This window comes from Athalia rosae, chromosome 4, assembly GCF_917208135.1.
Source record: "Athalia rosae chromosome 4, iyAthRosa1.1, whole genome shotgun sequence".
Taxonomy (NCBI): domain Eukaryota; kingdom Metazoa; phylum Arthropoda; class Insecta; order Hymenoptera; family Athaliidae; genus Athalia; species Athalia rosae.
Window position 1 is genome coordinate 16,913,838 of NC_064029.1, and position 19,574 is coordinate 16,933,411.

At 42.2% G+C, this 19,574-nt stretch overlaps 4 protein-coding genes across 5 annotated transcripts; all 4 read right to left on the minus strand.

The window, feature by feature from the left end:
• Window positions 1-110: 110 nt before the first annotated feature.
• On the minus strand, window positions 111-3,817 carry LOC105693757. Its single transcript, XM_012413883.3, has 3 exons — window positions 3,538-3,817; window positions 1,455-1,599; window positions 111-1,235 (listed from the first exon to the last, which is right to left on the minus strand). The coding sequence occupies exons 1-3, from the start codon at window positions 3,587-3,589 to the stop codon at window positions 1,064-1,066; spliced, it is 369 nt and encodes a 122-aa protein (XP_012269306.2). The 5' UTR covers window positions 3,590-3,817; the 3' UTR covers window positions 111-1,063.
• Window positions 3,818-4,722: 905 nt separating this feature from the next.
• LOC105693773 (protein singles bar) lies at window positions 4,723-7,616 on the minus strand. The gene is made up of 4 exons (XM_012413901.3): window positions 6,107-7,616; window positions 5,799-5,981; window positions 5,588-5,728; window positions 4,723-5,401 (listed from the first exon to the last, which is right to left on the minus strand). Exons 1-4 carry the CDS (start codon window positions 6,257-6,259, stop codon window positions 5,324-5,326), a joined length of 555 nt encoding a protein of 184 aa, XP_012269324.2. The 5' UTR covers window positions 6,260-7,616; the 3' UTR covers window positions 4,723-5,323.
• Window positions 7,617-7,761: 145 nt separating this feature from the next.
• On the minus strand, window positions 7,762-12,817 carry LOC105693766. Of its 2 annotated transcripts, none has more exons than XM_012413894.3 (5): window positions 10,965-12,817; window positions 8,691-8,830; window positions 8,174-8,356; window positions 7,962-8,084; window positions 7,762-7,849 (listed from the first exon to the last, which is right to left on the minus strand). In XM_012413894.3, exons 2-5 carry the CDS (start codon window positions 8,802-8,804, stop codon window positions 7,775-7,777), a joined length of 495 nt encoding a protein of 164 aa, XP_012269317.1. In that variant the 5' UTR covers window positions 8,805-8,830; window positions 10,965-12,817; the 3' UTR covers window positions 7,762-7,774. The 2 variants fall into 2 exon arrangements, with proteins under 2 accessions (XP_012269317.1, XP_048510539.1); XM_048654582.1 differs by lacking the exon at window positions 10,965-12,817 and adding an exon at window positions 10,537-10,734.
• A 1,812-nt stretch (window positions 12,818-14,629) lies between these two features.
• Window positions 14,630-18,940, minus strand: LOC105693838 (dynein axonemal intermediate chain 3-like). Its single transcript, XM_048654744.1, has 2 exons — window positions 15,088-18,940; window positions 14,630-14,771 (listed from the first exon to the last, which is right to left on the minus strand). The coding sequence occupies exon 1, from the start codon at window positions 18,370-18,372 to the stop codon at window positions 15,094-15,096; it is 3,279 nt and encodes a 1,092-aa protein (XP_048510701.1). The 5' UTR covers window positions 18,373-18,940; the 3' UTR covers window positions 14,630-14,771; window positions 15,088-15,093.
• Window positions 18,941-19,574: the final 634 nt, after the last annotated feature.

Genomic DNA, 19,574 nt, shown 5'->3' on the forward strand with positions numbered 1-19,574 from the left:
ATTGTTATCATTATTATAATTAGCATGGGTAGGAGAAAAATTGATTATTTTTTAAACTATCTAAAATCACCCGTGTTTCAGGCATGAAATTCAGCCTCGTGAGAAGTTTGATCAGTTTTTGTTTTTTTTTTCCATTTTTTTTTTTTCTCGAGATAAAACAGATATTAACGTACAATTTTACAGTGTTATTTACAAGTATATCGTTCTATTTTCTTTTATCTATTATAATAATACGGAATAAATTTTTTTTTTTCTTATTTTGGAATTATATTTAATTCCGAGAACGAGCACCAGCGAGATGTGAAGATAAATCGATTCTAAATATCACGAAATTATGGTTATAATAAGAATGAGATGTTCGCGTGATTAACGGTCTTGTCTAATCGTTTCGATCGCTGTAATTAAATCGATAAAATGTACAATCGTCCGTCACAACGTGCGGCCGACGATACGCGCATGAATATATTTACAGCGATATACGTGCGTCGTAAACAAAATATAGAGTTATAAACGTTTGTGTATATATATATATATATATATATCTATACAGATAATTAGCCGACTCGCAAATGGAACAAAATTTATCCCGATCGTCATCGTACCCTAGACTCCGACGAGCTCGACAGACACAATCCACGATTATCGCGACTCAACATTCGAACAAGGGGGTCACCGATCACCTCCCCCTTGTTATTTTGAAAAAAAAAATATATATCCGATTCCGTTCTCCGTTTCCCAAGCGTCGGACGTACCCCCTTCAGATTTTTTCTCCCGCTCTCTCCCGTCTTGTTTTTAATAATGACGAGCGTCTCGTCGATGTGGAAGCATAAATAATAATTGCGTTATCGTCGCCTGTTTTCTCACAAGCGATACGTCCCGTAAAAATGCAGCCTGAGAAAATTTCAACCGTACTCAATGATAACAAGAAATACACCTAATTACACGCTTCGGAATTATCGAAACTCGTAAATGTATCGTTACAGAGTAATATCAACGTTATAATAAGGAGGAAAGAGAAAAGGAAAATTGAGACAATCGAGACGATCGTTGGAATACTTTTTCATCAAACAATCGCGTCGATGTCGTGGGACCCCGGATCGCTCGCTCCGTTGGGGCACATATCGGTCGCCAAAGATTTTCCGTCTTCATTTTTTCGTAACCTTTCGCCTCTCCTTCTGCCCAAGGGCGGCATCTTGAGTCTCAGGGGATTTCTCGGCTTTCCCGAATCCGTTTTTCTGACGAGAAAAATAAAATTCAATGATCATTTTACTCGTAAAAATTCGGCGAAGGTCGTTCGGAGGGAGTCGTTGACCTGCCGAATTATTTTTCAATGGTGGAAGGTCGTCAGACGATAATTTAATCTCTGAACTTATTCGTCCGGAGCAATTAGCGATCGAATATTCAGTCTACGTTCGTCGGTCACTCAAGACGGATCATATATATATATTACTCACTGGTGTCTGCAGTCTATGAATACTCCCATGCAGAATAATGCGATTATCGCAAATATCACTCCGATCACAACAACGACTATGGTAACGATCGCGTCTTCTTCGGCGGGTGTCAATGGCGATTCCGTCGACGACCAGGTAATGTCATCTGAAAAATTGATCGATCGTTGAACGTTTTACGGAAAAATAATTTCACACTCCTGTGAAAAAAAAAATCAAACCCCACCGAAATGTTCAAATTTCAAATTCAAGACACGACTGTTCGTCGACCGCGTGCAGTCGTGTGGGAAATAATATTCACCGCATCTTTGACAGCCGGTTTGTTTTTTTTTTTTTTTTTTTCTCCTCCTCGGCGATAAGAGAGCGCGGCGCACGTCTTCTCGGCGGAAAACTGCAGCACTGGAAGATAATTCGTTCGATGAACGAGAACGACTACGACGTTTAGAAATTTATCGTACACCTGCGTAGACGAGAAGAACTTTCAAAAGCTCTCAGTTCGTCAAAGTGTAACGCGTGCGGTAAATTGTCTTGACCCATCGATCAGCTGTTTTCAAATTCAAATTCTAACTAACGATTCGCTTCCTCGATTCATCGGACCGAAAGCCAAATTTGGAACGACGAAAAATTTGGATTGCTAAACGCAAACGCCATTGACGTCATTCGATTCCTGTCGGAAATGCATAGGATCTGGTGCACCGTGACATTCGGCACGTAGGCGATATGGGAAACTATTTTGACGATCATTTCGATCGGTCGACGTGATCCAAACTGAAAGAGAATCTTCCGGATCGTTTTGATTGTTTTTTTTTTTTTTTTTCATTATTTCAAACCGTACATTCTGATTCTGAAAACCTCGGAAAATTCCGACCTGCTCTAACAACTCGCTAGAGTTTCTCGCTATCTAACCGCGCTTTTGGTGAAAACGATAATGACAGTCAGTTTAATGTAACGTTCAGCAGATAGGGTAGGCGTGCCGTATATTTCCAGCGTACAAAAATGACGCGGCTTTTCCTTTGCACGGGAATCACCGGAGCCGGTCTAAATTTTACCAAGGAAATTCGTTAGTCATCTAATTCCAGGTTCAACCGAAACGCAGACGATTTATTTACTCGGAATTTTTTCGAGTCGTAAAATTCGGGCAGATCAAACCCGAAGCGTACGGGTGATACGTTGCCAGCTAAATTTTTGGCTAGAATTAAATTTCACGACCACGCACGTGAAGGATTGTATCAATTATTATTATTCCTTATCTTCTTCTTACGAGAATGAAAACAGATAAGTCTGTTCCGTCTCCACGTACACGGCGCTGTTATATCTATTTATTTTTCCCCATATCATTGCGACCGAATTCTCGTTGAAATTCGAACGGAATACCGGAGCGACGAAAATTTCCGCAACTCGACGGAACGGTTCGGTCGCAACCGTTCGGTGAAAGGTGCTCTCCGTTAATTGTCGTCGTTGATTAAAATCGTCGGTGATATCCGGTCCGAAAACGGGGTAGCGTGGAATGCTTTGTGTAAACTACAGTGGAACGAGAGATAGTCCAACGACCGGAGAAAGGGATTTACGAGTTTTCACTACACATGCGACGCCGAGGAATATACGGACGTTCGTACGGTCCGGTAATACATCGAACACCCGGAGGCGTTTCCGTGTTTGAAATATGAGGAGATGGGCGTTTCGGAAATCGGAATCTAGATTTTTCACGTTCACCACGATTCGCTCGGACTTGGAGAAAAAAAACAAAAAAAAAAAACAACCGATGCGGCAAAAACGATTTTTTCAAGCCCTCCATTTTCGCTAACGCGATTCATCCTGCGAATCGTAGACAATCCCTACGACGAACCGAAGGAATATTTTCAAACGGTGAACGTGTGTACGGTTGACGGTATCATCACTCCCTCAAACCACTTCGCATCTATCCAATTAAGAAAATTGCCGACCTGAACGCCGGCCGCTCTCCTCATCCTCATCGTGAAACACGGTGTCTTCAGACGTGCGTCCGTAACATCGAGTTCTTTCGTTTGTTCGATTCGAAAAAAAGGAACCTTTTTTCCTTACGCTTATTTCGAATGACAAGACTCACCGTCGTTCCAGGGAATGCTCTGACTCGCGTTACTCTTCGTTCCCAAATCCATTTCGAGTATTCGAATTTGAAGCAAAAAGAAAAATACGAATGCTTCAGATTTTTCGAGCACAATTCGTTCGCCGACTCGTCTCGGGGACGTCCTTGAACAGCCGATCCTTAGGTACCGCGATCGTTGTCGGCTTCCAATACCAATCCACGGTATATCGTATCCTCACTCTGTTCGAACGTTATCTTCGTCATGAAGTAACCGCAGGAAATGAACCGTTCGGATTCTTAGCGTGAACTGACGGCCCATGCCTGATCGGTTCTGGTGTTAGCTTCTGGTATGCTACAGCGAAACGATGAAGGAGGAGTAAAACCGCTCGGAGTAGTAGGTACGTACGTTCGTTCGTTACGAACGTACGGAGGTATTACAGGATCCGTGTGAATTCTCGCGAGAGATAAATGGACGAAGGAAAAAGTGAGGAAAGGGAAAATTTTTCCCCCAACCCCCAAAGAAATTACCTGAAAAACCTAGGCCGGCAAACTTTCTACCCACGGCACAGTCGGTACCCCCGAATATCACGAGGGCCGAGAAATACGGACATGACTGACGCAGAGAAAAGAAAGAATTTCGATGAAAAAAAAATGGAAAAAGAAAAAGATCGCCGGGCTACGCGCGCATTTGTACAGGATTCCCGAAGAGGAAGGTCTGAAATACAAGAAAGAGCGTTCCACCGAAAGCCCCATTCACTAGTATAACTCAGGTAGTTGAGTGTGAACTGGTAAACGGAGACTGGTACAGTCGTCACGAAAAATTCCATCGTATTTAATAAGGTCGTGTGCGGTTTCACGTTCGTATAATCAGCGGGCACCGACACACGGCGAAGTATGGATGCACACATGCAAACTAACGCGGGACTCGTACATACCTAAGAGTGTGTAACGTAACAGCAGCTTTCCAATGTCGTATGGTAAACTATGTAGTACGTTATGTACTTGGAACAGAGGATATGGAAAAAGGATTGAATTTTTCAGACTAATTATACAGCGATGTACGAATCGACCGTATCATCGGTGGATTTCGAGTACCTGATTAATTAATTTACTACGCCGAAAATTATTACGTCAATTTTACTCAATTACTCTTCGTTTTATTCAGTATTAATGTGGATTCGGAATGACGAGAGCTTGAATATCTGCTTTACCTTGTAGATTGTTTTTATTTATTTATAATACCGAGGTGAATTCCTTGTAGGTCTCGTGTAGAGTCGTAGCTCATTTGCTGGCGTTATACGTGATACGAATTCAGACTACGAATACATTTAATGAACGAAAAAAAAAACACATACAATTTAATCGAATTTGCAGAAAAAAAAAACACCGCTGTAAATTTTTCTCTTTCTTAATCCAATTTCGATAAATTTTTCGAGTACAAGGCTGCGCGATATATTTTTCCTTCTTCATTTTTAAACAAAGAAAATGTGTACGTTCGACAAAATATTTTTTCGAAAGAGAAATGAGTTTTTACAAGGTGTCTCGTTACGAGTACATGTGTTGATATCAAACTGCAGTGCAGACAGTTTTTTGATCGGCGACGAGTTTTGCGAAATACATTTGACGGTTGATTAATCAATTAATTGATTCGTTACTCCGTCGATGACTAGGTCTTCTCACGACGAATTCGTGAAATGAGCGATTGTCGAACATCATTCGAGGATAAATAAGTTATAAAAAAATTTTTCGATAATTAACGCGATTGTAACGACGATTTAATTAATTTACAAGATTTCGCTGTCCCACGCTACCGACCTCCCTTGTAATGTTGGTAAGAATAGTAAGCGTCCGCACCGTGAATAACGCCGACCAGTCCGCAAAGCATCTGCGAATGAGAAAGAAAAAAAAAACAAGGAACGATTTCAATCGAAGATTGCAAAAATTTTTCAACTCAGTCTCGAGGTTTTAAACTGCAGGCGGAAAAACCGAGTCGTAACATCGAACGGAAACGTTCGTTCGGATCCGGTTGACGATCGTTCGTTAAATAAATAAATAAATTAAAAAAACTTACGTAAGCCGCGCTCATAGCCGGATAAACGTCGAATCCAGGTGTGAGCAGATATTGTCCCCACAAGAACATTTTCGTGGCGAAAGCCAAATATGAGGCGGAACTCAGATAGAGAAAAGATGCGAGTGCGTTGAACATGAGCTCCTGGAAGGATAATTTTTTCGTTATTTGATAAATTTCCGATCACTGATCAATGGGATTGGACGAAACTCACGAAAAGCGACGATCTTATAAGCCTGTAAGATTTTTCCGAAACTATATAGCAGGCCAACAGAACTGCGGAATTCAGGAAACAGGCCGAACACGTCGTCAGAGCACTTTCGTACGCGGAACCGATCGTCGCGCTGTATCTCAGGCCGTAATTGATCAGCAGATATTGGATCAGGCTACTGATTACCTGTATCAGAAGTAACAAACCGTCAGTTTTCCCCCCGTTCCTTTCGCACGAAGAAGATTTTCTTCTCGTTTCTCCGTTCTTTGATCCGCTCTATTTTTGACGATATCGTCTTTGTCGCGACTCACCGCTTCCGCCACTTTCACCATGCCTGGTAAAGTTTTCAAAAATTCTACGTGGATGCAGGTGCAACAACGGCAGAAACAACAAGCGACACCCCCGGCACCGTGTGCACCGGATGACGCCATCCTGATCGTCGGTCCAGCGCCACCCCCACCCATTTTATTTTTCTGCGACGCGACGTCTGGCTTGTAATTACAATTAAACTTCCGATTAAACTCAAACACTCCGTCCGGTAATTTTGCGCCTCATTCAAATATCGAAACGCGGGTATCGTCGATCGAAATTTTCGCTGACTTTTTTCCCAAAAACTCCTCAATGCAATCGATCGTTCGAGTCGCCGGAAATTTCACGGCAACGTCGACGAAAATCTGAACTTGAACGGCCGCTGACCCCCGCAGTTTATTTCGGTTCAAGAATTCCTACGGCACTTGTGATTCGAGGTTTTCATCGGAAACGCATCGCGCGTCGAACAAAATTCACAATGACACCGGACTCGTACGTGAGCTAATCAACTGACTTCGATTAGTCTGATCAAAAATCGAAGCTCGGCCCTGAAAGACCGTCGCGACCTTATCGGAAGGTGAGTACTGAAATTCGGGAATACGGGATGAAATTTTTCTCCAGAAGAATGTTCCACTCAGCACCGTTCGCTTTGAACTGTTCGTACATCTCTCTGTACAATGTGGAGAAAAATTCGCCCCCCGCATGGCACGAGATCTGAGAGGGTCGTCTGTCTATTTTCGGCACGCGACACATGCACTACAGGAAATTATGGCGTTTCATAGCCCACCGCAGATGCCACCGTGTAAGCAAAAAAATTTTTATACCCTCTGCTTCTTCGACCCCCTCCTATCATCAATTAGATCCAAAACGTGCGCTGATTTCGTGAGTTAATTATTTTCGCAATATTTATTTTTCATTCTTTTTTTATTTCACTTTATATAATATTATGTATGTATATAATGGTGTATATATATGAATAGCGTTTAAATATAAGTACATAACGATTTTTCAATTTCATCATCATGATTCAATTAATTATCTTATAAACGAGGTAAATGATAACGTGTGACGGTGTGGGGGTGATTGTGAAACTTTCACTATGGTTAAAATCGTGAATGAAATTCTTGAGTTTTTGTATAATTTCAGTTTTCAAATCAACCAAAATTTCAACCCTTTCTCTCTTTCGGGGGTTAATTGATTAATTAATTAATGAGCAGTACCTACGAATGGTAAGATAAAAAGAAGTGCATTTTTTGGCAGGATTATCTCACGCTGGTTTGTAGCGATTTGAATTCGTTTTTTGTTCCTTTTTAAATCGTAAAAAAATATTCTACAGATTCTAAATTCGTTTGTTAAAAAATTGACACGAGTGTTAATATAAAAGTATAAAGTCTATCGTATTAATCGGGTAAAAACTGCGCCCCGAATCGAAGTAGCTAAGAAAATACAATCGAGTAAATTTGAAAATCCTCTAGAATTACTGACTCGAATTGACAATAATCATCCTTTGATTCCTTACGCTGTAATCTTTGACGTACGACTCTGTGATCATCGCAGAATTATCACTCGTCATTAGCGAGATCCCACTAGCAATTAGTCCTTGTTAAAAAAAAAAAAAAAACAAAATGGGGAGGAATAAGAATTTCGTTTTTTTTTCAGAAGTCGAATTCTTAAAGTCCTCTGTATGATCTGAGCGCCAAAATAGTGCTGACCAAATACAACGCCGCGTTGACCAGTCCGATGATCTGAAATGAAAAACAAGGGAACCGATAAATGAAAAATTCCTAAATCTGCATATTCCGATGATTGTCAGGAATTCTAAACGATATTCTCATCGTTATCGTGCACACTGCTTACCGCTGCTGCGAAAAGCGCCTCGTAATTTGCAGTCCGATAACGACCACCGCGATTAACTTCCACGAGAAGAGTTAAAGAGGCTGCGAGCAGCAGACCGAAACCGATGGAGTGGAAAATCACCTCCTGGAATTCGGAAAATATTTTCGAATCAGAATCGGAAAGGGGAAATTTTTTCCATCCGGTGTTGCCGGTAATTTTCTTCCTCTACTCACGTAGATCGTCTTCGATATTATCGGTCCGGTCGAAAGAGAGGCGAGACAAGAAATCAGAAGGATAAAAGAAGCTATGAGGAACGTCGTGACCATTAGAAGGTAAAACAACTTGGCTGTAGTGTTCCATGAACCGTAATAGTTGAAATCGTGACCAGCTATCCCAACGCAAGCGATTCCCAGCAACTGAAAATCAATTCCAAATGAGTCACACCGGGCACCGGTATCAATGAGTCGAGAAAAAAAAAAAAAAAAACGGTCCATACGGATTATGAATGACGAATTCTCTTGATCGACTGAAACTTCAACATTTTCAAGACCTGGGTACTCAAAGTTTATGAATAAGAAAAAAAAAATGAAAATGATAATGAGACGAAGATTACGGGGAATATTACGCAATTTTTCCCACATCCTTAAGAGGAGAATTTCATTCGTCAGACTACAATCGAGTGTAACGTTTCGATAAGAATCAAAGATTAGGTTTTAATGCACATCCCGCATATCACGATGTGATACAGACCACTTCGAGTAGTTTCAAAATTCCAGGTAACGTTTTCAGGTACGATGTGTTCAGAATAATCGTCGAACCACCTGTCGTAGTAGTCGTCGTTCTTATGGTCACTGAGTGAGACATTGTTGGGGTGTCTTTTGGAGAGTAATCTGCAAATATAAAAAAAAACGATGAGATAGCGTCACTACGATCAGACATCCCGAGACGTTCGGTTACATCAACGATTCATTTTTTTCACTCAATATTATTCGATGACGCTAAGTATTAAGAATTCCCGTTGTTTCTCCGTTTGTTATTCACGCCTCGTATTATGCATTGCGTAATTAATGACGTGAGCCATGAGAGCCTTCGATCCTTCTACGTCATCTTTTGTGGGCGAAAAGGAGACGGCATTATTCGTTCAACGCGAACGTTAATTATTTTTTTCCATTTCATCGCGCCAGTTTGCGTCTCGACCATGAAAAATAAAAACCTTTTTTTTTGAAAAGCGCGAATCATCTTTAATCATTACTCCATCTCATCCAGCGTTTAAGTTTCGATGATGTTTCTTTCATTCGTTGTTCTTCATATTTTTTCAGAACCAACTGACATGAGTCACCCGCCAGATTCGGGACGTGACGCGAGATCCCGATTATTTTTACTCGATCTTTTCAACGAGCTGCAATTCTCTGCAACAGTTTTGATAACCTCGATTGCACTTCTCGAGTGTATCTCTCGTAAATAAAATGGCTGGTAGAAATTTGATACGCTTTGTGTACACGACGAAATTCTATTTTCAAAACCGGTCGTTCCATTTATAGAAACGAATTGATATCGATTCGACGTGCCAACGTATCGCTATCAGATCTGATACGATTTCGACGAATTATTCTCGTCGGTTTCTCACCAGTTTTTAAGCCCGTCGAAACCGAAAATTTTCATCGAATCAAACCCTCCTCGTTCGTACGTAACTCTCCTCGGTTCGGATATTTATTTCAAATCGCCGCGACCATGGGCTCCATAAAAATAGGGACAAGGTTGAACTTCCGAGGTTTGACCTACTTCCAGAAAATATTCATTCTCTCCACTGACGTGATTCTTCAAAATAAGAATAGGTGGTAACAAGATTTGGGGATATGAGATGTGGTAGTTTTTGAAAAGTGATTGAAAATTTCACGCGAATATCTCGTTCGTTTTTTTTTTTTTTGTAATTTTCGATCGGACCGTTAAGTGCATATCCGGAGTGACGATGACCCCGTACAATGCAGTGTGTTTGGTCTGGTCGTCGTCTCCGAAGTTCAGACACACCTATAAAGGCGCGCCTTCCATCGATCGAACTTTGGAAAGCTTTTTCATCGGGAGTGACGTTTTAGTGTACATACGTTTCGAATACCACATTGCAACCGACACGATCTACGATTAAATTTTCCAGTAGCTCGCGTTTATCGTCCTCTATGGTAGAAATGGCGTCTGTGGGATTCGTGCGATAAGATGAAAAAGGAAAACAAGAAAATTCTACCGACCACAAATGTAACGAATGACGTAGATCAAACTAAGTTACGATGAAAATTCCGTCGCTTATACTCGTACGAAAAAATGATTCCGAATTTCAGTTTCACCACCTTGCGAGCAGATCGAATAACGAACACCTCCCTTCAGTTTTTCATTTATTCATTAATTTTTTCGACGCAGAGTGACGTCACCCGATTAATTTTTAATTCAGTTAAACTCGGACGTGACTTTATGCGAGGGAATAGAATTTTTTTCATACGCTCGTAACGTCCGCAACAGATTCGAATTGTTTCAGATTTTTTTCTCTCTCTCTATCTCTGAGAAGGATTCGTCATTTTATTCACAAGTCTGAAATAGCGCGTACCAGTTGCTCTTATCGTACGTTGTATCTGCCGGCAAATTTTCCCCCCCTGCGGACGACGCGATTCGAAACCAACTGCATCGATTCGTCCCTTATTGCGTTTCTGATGCTACGAACTGGATTCTGCGACGCAAAACCTCGACGACGAGAAAAAGAACGATTCGTCGTCTGTCAAAAAAATTAGACTTCGATTGAATTATTCCGCAGAGTTAATCGCTCGTCGAACGTACCATCGTTTATAAACTGATCGTAAACGCGATCGGTAACTAAACACACTATGTGCACAGGTGTTCGGGATCGGAGGTACGCAGAGACACAGAAAAAATTCCAAGGATTGAGAGGATCGAATCCGGTGTAATTACAGATCGAATGATTATCGGTTAAATATGCTCGAGATTAGTGATGGAAAACTGTTTATTCATACGACTGACCTGAACCAACTGAATAAGAAAAATTCGACGTTGTAAGCTCGGCGTCTCGCTTATGACTGAAATGCACGCGTTACCTATACGAAATCCCCGCTATAAGCACCGCAATGACGTCACATATGACATCACGCTATCTAAAGAACTCTTGAGATGCAGGTACGTACGTGTACGTGTACGTACGCATGTGAATATTTAGTTGAGGATCGCATAAATAATTCGCAAAAATCATGCGTTAAAAATTAATCATCAAACTTTTATCGAACGCGTAACATCTGAAATCTCGCAGCTCGTCGTTACCATAGTTACTCAAATTGACGGGCTGATTAACGCGATTAGCGCGTCGTTGACGAGTTGAAATTACACACCCAACGATATCTTGACATCGAGATAATTTTATTCGTTTAAAATTTCTTTATATAAAGATTGACAATCACACTGTTATACCAATATTCATTTTATTTTCTTATTTTTTATTTTTTTCTCTGTGTGAAATATGTTTAACAACTTTATTCATCGTCCGTATAATATAGCTGCATATGGTATGTACACGTATATTAAGGTGGTCCGTGAAAAAAAAAAATTTCCCTCTCCCGAATCAAAACTTACTTCGAAGCATAAAACAAACATCCCTTAAAGCGCAGCTTGATTTATTTTTCCATCCAAATAGCACGTGAAATTATTTTTTTTTAATTTTAATGTACATATTCTTGTAGGAAATTAAATTCTCTACAAAAAAGCACTGATATAGTTTTCTCGTAATCCTAGTGGATAAAAAGTTATCTGGCTTTGAACACTTGCAAGTAAAAGCACACATGAACCCATTACTGCACATAGGTAAGATGTAAATTGCTTGCGAACGTTTGAAGCCAGATAACTTTTTATCCACTAGGATTACGAGAAAACTGAATCAATGCATTTTTGTAGAAAATTTAATTTCCTACAAGAATATGTACATTAAAATAAAAAAAAATAATTTCACGTACTATTTAAATGGGAAAATAAATCAAGTTGCGCTTTAGGGGTAGTTTGTTTTATGCCTCAAAGTAACTTTTGAATGAGGAAAACGTCGAAAAAAAAAAAACTTTACTGCTGGACCACCCTAGCATATATGTATATGTATAGCTTGAGAATAAATAATTAAAAAAATAATAATAACAAGAATGATAAGAATGATAAGAAACACAAGAGAAAAAAATTAATACAAGATCGATGAAAAAAATAATATTAACGTGTCCATATATATTATACGTATGTATGTGTGTGTACATATATATATATTATTTATAAAATTGTATAATATTCTAACAAATAACAATGCCATAAAACTTTATTACTATTATAATAACCATTTTATTTTTATTTTTATTCTCTTGCTGTTGAATTATATTTTTCCCAAACATCTTTAAATGCATATCATTTGAAAGTTTGCAAAGATTCGCTTATTACAAAAAGGTACCTATGTAAGGCCTCGTCACGTCTCCATCGCAATTTCTATCTTTCCTTTGTCCTTTCGAATATTTTTATAATAATCCTATCGCGTGTATTTACCTCGTTGCATAATATTTCGTTAAAAATCAAAATTCAATCGATAACTGAACAGCTACAAGAAGAAGAAGAAGAAAAACTTTGTAATTTAAAATTCCGCCACATGAGGTTTTCCCTTTTCCATTTCTAAGTGTACATAAATATTCATTTATTAAGCATATATTCGAACGAAACGCAACATTTATTGTATGATAAAATTTGAAAATTTCGATGAACGATAAAAAAAAAAAAAATATGTATATCAGAAAGAAAAACCAATTAGGTCGAGCACACGCATTTATTATATAATATATATTATGTGTGTGTATTGTATATGTATATTGATAATAATTATAATATTAATAATAATAATATAAATATATTTGCATTTTTATATAAATCTATCATGTGTATAATAATGTATAAATGTAAGTATAAAATTTATATATTATATATATATATATATTTCGTTTCATTATATTTGTCGGTATGATAATGATAATAATAACAATAATAGTAATAATAATAACGATAATAGTAGCAGTAAAAGTAGTAATAGTAGTAGTAGTAGTAGCAGTAATATAGAATCAACAACGAACAATTTTTCTGATTAGCTATCGAGATTTCGTGTGCGATTTGAGTGCGGTTTTCTATTTATTGTACATACATATAATATAAAATAATTTATCGTTAGATTTTCCATTTACGTTCGTATTCGTGGGTTTCATTAGGTATTTATCGTACATATGTGTAAACGGATCGCGTTTCCCACGAACCCTTTAATTGGTTGCAGCGTTCGTATCTGTTGAACTGCGATGCACATACTCATAGGTAGCTACTTTACTCAGCATCGTATTTCTATGTACCGGAAGTGCGAATGATAAGATGATTAGAGGTGTAAAAAATGACAACCTCCAACTCTACGTTACCCGTCGTGCAAGCAGTGCTTGAAGCCTATAAGTACGTTGTTCGGTTAAATTTTTAAGTAGATATCGAGTGAAGCGGTTGAAAAATGAAAATATATCTACGAAGTGTTGAAAGAAATTTTGTCGGGGTGGGTGGGGAAACAAAAAAAAAAAAAAAAAGAAAAGAAACTAGAAGAAAAAGAATCGGAAAAGCTTACACGTTATCATCGAGAGTATATCAGACTTGTCGTAATGAGTCGCTGAATCGAGTTGAAACGAAATGAAAAATAAATTTAGAAAAAAAGAAAAGACCATTTCGTGAGAAAAGTTGACATGGGATATTTTCATGCAACAGGCATCTCCGTGAATTTGTATAGAATATATTTGTACGCGTGATGATGTGGGGAAAAATTCGAAAAGTTTTGGGAAATAAAAACGAAAAACTGTGGCCGTTTGGATTAGCGACTTATCCAATTTGTCTGAACCGCGACACTTCTCGTCCATCACGTAATTATACATAAATTAATACGACTGTTTATTTGTTTGTTTTTTTTGTTTTCTCTTTTTCTGTTTTTCCTTTCTTAAATGTTTTACTGGCATTATTTATAGCATAAATAACATTCCGGACGATTTAAAAAAAAAAAAAAAACGGTCGTTGAACCGTGGCGATGGAAAATAGGGTAGCAACGGCTTATTTCTTTATCTATTTCACTGCGTATTGGTGTTCTGCCATTCGACCCATAAGAAATACGTCCCCGCCGCATACGCTATGGTGTTGAATATCCCGAATACCTGCGAACGATAAAACGAATGGAAATCAGAAACTTTCAATGAGAAAAAAATAGCTCGATCATTCCATCCCACACAATCTCACAATTGGCACTAATTTGTTGTTTTTTTCTTAATGTGTGAAGATTTTTTTTTGACAGAAGAACGAAGGACGATGGAAAAAAAGAAACTCACCCCAGCGGCAATGTTGGCGCCTCGAGGTATCAGGACGTGATCGAGGTAACTGGGAGACCATGCCGAAAGTTGTACGATGAATGCGACCACGTACAATACGGTGACAATCCCGGTGTTCAGTAATTCCTGAAACGAAGGGAAAAACGAGCGTTTCAATACTTTGATATTTTCAATCGCACGTAGAGAACTCATATTGACACAGCAAGTGGCACGAGCTCGGACCTGATATTGAACGAGGAGAAAAACTTACCGATAATATCCAGTTTATTGGAAGCTTGAGAACCTCACGTAGCGACAAAAGATAAACGAAAGTCCAACAAAGTGTTCCTATGAAGGCGACCGAAGCCACGAAAAGGAACCAGTGGGTCGCCGATAACAGAGCCGGCGAAGCACACGCCAAACAGATGATCCCGACGAGCTGGAATAGGAGAAAAAGAAAACGTCGAGAAAATTGCAAAATATTCATCGAGCTATCAACCGATCGTTAAACCTCAACGCGATTCCTGGATCGTGAGAACGAGAGCATATTCGAGGGCGTGAGGTAATTTTCGAAGAAACTTTTTTCTTTTTTTTTTTATTCTCAAGTGTTCCAGAAATGATTAGATTCTCGTTTAATCAACGACCCGAGTTATTTCTTTGGATATCTCCGTGACTCACTGCACCTGGATAAGATATCGCGAGCCACCTTCTGCCGAAACAAAAAAATCTCTCGTTTCGCGACGTGGGCGAGCTACCTAAAACTAATTTTCAATCGTCGTTTCCGCGATTTCAGAATTATCATTCCCCTTTTTCAATTTAGCCAGCCGTTCTTCCTTTCGACTTCTTTTCCGACAGGCCGCGTCCAGTGCCTTCCGTCTGCGTCGAGCGTCCCCGGTCAATTTTTCGGGGTCGAATTCTCTGACTCGTACATTTTTTCTCATCAATTCTCTCGCCTCCTCGCGAATCGTTTCCCACTTATTCGTCTCCACTTCGATCGACTCGGGATCCCCTGACCGGAGTTCGGCGGGTGCGGGGACAACGGTAGCGCTCGTCGACTCCGACGACGAAGTTTGATCCGTTAAGTTGGGCAGATCCAACGACAACGCGTCTTCGAAACAAATTTCCAGACCCTTCGCGCGCTCCTCGGCCTTTCTCAACTTTTCCGACCTCTCCTCGTCCTGTCGCACCAAAGGTCCGCGCGTCACCTCCAACTCTCGAGGCTGATATCCCTTCTTGGCGAGCAATATCGATCGCATTCTGTCCAAATCGGCTTCTCGCCATTTCTGGGCTTTCGATTTCTTCACGGATTTGGCGATCCTTTCCTCCTCGAGTCTGGCCAGTTCCTCTTGCTCCCTCTGAAATTTAGCCCTCGCCTCCTCGTGTCTGCGTTTCGCCTCGTCGGCCGCCCTGGCCGCCTTCCTTTTCAGACAGTGTTCGTCCGTTTTCAGATAGTTGGACTCCCATGACGCGAACTCGCGCTTCCTCCTCACTTCCCTGGCTACGAATTCCCCGAACCGTTCGATCCTCGCCGATTCGTCTCGCGAAAAATCCACCGGCTCTTCGAACACCCGGAGCGCACCGTTGTGGTCGCATACCGCGAACACCTTCGATCGCCCGGGTAAAACGTGCGGAAACAGACCGGTGATCCGTTTACCGGAGACGCTCTGAACCGCCAGACACTCGTTGGTGCTCCTCAACAGATCCCACGTTTCCAGATCCCCGTTGCTCCGGGCGACGAGAAAAACGCCCGGACGGCTCGTCCAGCAGCAGGCGGTGTACGAATTTCCGCATTTACCGAGCACCAGAGGCGATTCGAGAAAGTCATCTTTCCAAACGGCGAAAAAACGACCTCCTACGGTCAACAGGACTTCCGGCAAATGAGGCGACTGGCTGATCACCGTCACCGGACCGTCGTGGACCCGCGACCACCCCATACACTTGCCGTTCTCCGACGACGACACCTCAGTGAACTCGTGACCCTCCCACTCGCAGGCGATGAAATCACCCTCCGAAGTGCCCGCCCAAAATTTTCTCAAACTCTCGCCGCCTTCGCACTTCGAGAACGTCGAGTCGTAGATCTTCGTTTCGAATCTGATCGCTCCGTTATCGCGAAAACCGAGGAGACGATCGCCGGTTTCGTGGGGGTTCGCGACCTCTTTCCACTTCGCGACGGGGGCCTGAACGAAGAGGCTGAGGAGGGGCAGGTTTCTCGCCTCCTTGGCGACGTGTACGAAGATCGAATAAATCGGCTTGAACAAACCGTCGAGTTTTTTGAGCTCCGAAACCGGAGAGCCGTAAATTTCCTGGAGTATTCTCGGGTGCCTCGAGGCGCCTCTTTCTACGGCCGAAGAGGACGTCGCTCGCGGTTCCCAGGACAAATCCCAGACGGCGACGCAGCCGTCTTCGCCGGCCGTCAGAAATTGGAGATTCGAATCATCGGACAGGGGGGTCAGCCGTCCGTCCGGCTCGACGCGATGGTCGGGCGGAAGCCACCGGATCTCGCGAACGGTTCCGTGATGGGATTGGAAATCGTTGGAAACGGCGGCGAAATTAACAGTACGCAGAACGGCGCGGTTCGTTTCATCGGACGGTTCATTGTTCGCAACTGAAGCATCCGGTTCTCGGGCGCAGCAATTTTCTAAACTGCACTTGGTAAGCCGGCCGGCGAAGTCCCATAAAACGATCTGACCCGTTTCGCAACCACCGACTAAAATATCCGGCCGGAAAGGGCAGAAGGAAACCGCGCTAACCGGTCTGTCGTGTTTCAGTTGGATAACCGGTGACATGGAATCAGTGAACGACCAGATCAAAACGACGCTCTTATTTTCCTCCAACCTTTCGGCGTTTCGCAATTCGGAGGGGCCTTGAACGAGATCGCAATTCGGCGTCTCGGAATAGCAGACGACCGCGACACCCGTTAGTTTCGGATGCCAGGAGAGATCCGCGATCGTTTTACCGGCGGTAAAAGTCAGATCGACGAACGATAGAAGCTCCGCGAAAACGAGATTCTCGCTCGGTTCGGTGTCCCTGCCCTTGAGTACCAGTTCGTCGATGTCGTGAACGTGGAGGTTCATAGCAGCGTTGTAATCGATCACGTCTATCATATCGTCGGCGTATTTCACCATGAATTGGCGGAGCGGGTCCGGCGCCGCGATTTCCTCCGGCTCCGCCTCGCCGTCCGGTCCCTCGGCCGGAACGCCACTTTCGCCCCCCGGGTCTTCGACTCGGCTGGATTCCCCTTCCTTGTCCTTTTCCGGTTCCTTTGACGGTTCTTCTTCGACGTCCTCCTCGTCTTTTTCATCCGGGATAACTTCCGGGGCGTCCGGCGGGGGCGGTTCGTAGCCGTACCGTACCCAGGCGTTCTTCGGGAATCCGAAACTAGTCTGTACGCCGGTTTCGCGACCGGGAAGATTCGTCTGCACGCCGGTTGTCAGCCTGGACATCGGTACGAGATCGAATTTCTCGTGACGCGGCACTATCTCCATGAAACCGTCCTTGCAATCCGTTGAATTTCTGTCATCCAAGTTCCTAGGGTTTCCCAATAGGCCGAGAGGCGCCGTTATCTCCACCTCGAAAAGCGGACGTTTTCTAAGCGTCACGTTTTCGCCGACCTCGAACTCGCTGCCCCGGGAGACCCAGGGCTTCGGCGTCTTCAGGTACATCCCGTTCACTTTTCGATTCAAAAATTTCGCCACCTCTCCGTTTCTCCTAGCTACTTCGTTTCTCGCCTCTTCCGTAACGCATATGACAAATTCGGAGGAAACGAGCTCATCGGAAGCGTAACCGATCAGAAAACTGTCCCCTTCGTATTTGCCGATTTCATCTTTGAACGGAATCAGCTGAGAATCGTCCAATCTCAACAATCCGATCACCTCGTCCCTCGGGACGTACGCCCAAGGGTACTCCAGGTAAACGTCCCTCATTATCCGGCAGCCCAAGATCTCCTGGCTTTCCGGGGACAATTCGAGTCGCACGACCCCTTCGACGTCGTCGGCGCTGTGGGACCAGTTGAGGGTCTTTTTAGCCACCTTTTTCGCCATGACTTCCCGATGGAAACTGGCGAACGGTACTTGGTATTTTCCACCGCGTTGGAAATCGACCAAACATTGCTTCCCCACCGCGTTCGGAGTTCACGTGACCCGCGTTTCGCAGACGATCATCGAGGGGTAGCCTCGTCGAAAGTGGTGTCCGATCGTTCGTTTCTATTTAGCATTTCGATCCAAGGTGCCAAGTACACCAGAAGGTTTTTTTTAGGTGAACTCGGGTCAAGTCTAACGGCGTCGATCGGCTCGAGCGTGACGTCCGTAGGGAAGCAGAGGGGGGAAAAAATGGGAGAGTGATCCGGGGAGTGGACTTCCGGTTGTCACGGAAGTAAAGAAGAAAGAATGAAACATAGCTTTGTATCGTCTGCGATTCCGGGATTCCATGTATCAAGATATACGATAGAAAATGAAGATACGATTCGGAAGCCGGTAAAGTTTGACCCAGATGTATACAACCGCGCCCTATATCCCCCGTACACTTTTGGTTCGGAGTGAGTGTAATTTTAGTATCCATGTTCCTTCCCGCAACACATCTAGCTTGTAATTGCCGACCGAATGACGTAAGAATCTACACTGCGCGTAAAAATTAGCGGGTCACCCCGTTTCTACTCCTAAAAATGCCCGATTTCAAATCCTCATAACTCAGCAAATAATGTGCGTAAAACGTCGCAAAAAATGTTGTTTTGAAGCTCAAAGCTTAACCTTTCGAATGCCTTTTGTCGAATTGAATTATTTTTTTTTTTCAAAGAGTAATCCTTTTTCGAATCATCTCATGTCAAAATCGCGAAGTGAACTTCCGACTTTACAACGATGCACCGAGTGTCACAGCGTGGGAATGCAATTTTCACGATGATAATCTTCAAGCCTGAAAAGTCTTCTTCAAAATGCGATTTTGTGAGTTGATCTACGATTTTTTTTGGCCGAGTTATGTGACCTTGAAGCAATTGTTGTCCCTAAATTTTCGAACGAATGCTCCAAGCGACCCAGTCGACGTATTGAAGTTTTTCAAAAACGATTTTGAAGGTCAAACCTTCATCTTTTCCGAAGTTTACTGCTTTTTTTTTTCCCGATCATTTTCGAAGCTTGGATACCTTCCGAATGAACCCCTCCAAAACACGGTGCGGAAATTCAAATTTCGACCTTCAGTAGGTCGCAGAAAAATGGCGGGATAGGTGGCACGTGATACCATCTTCGAGTTT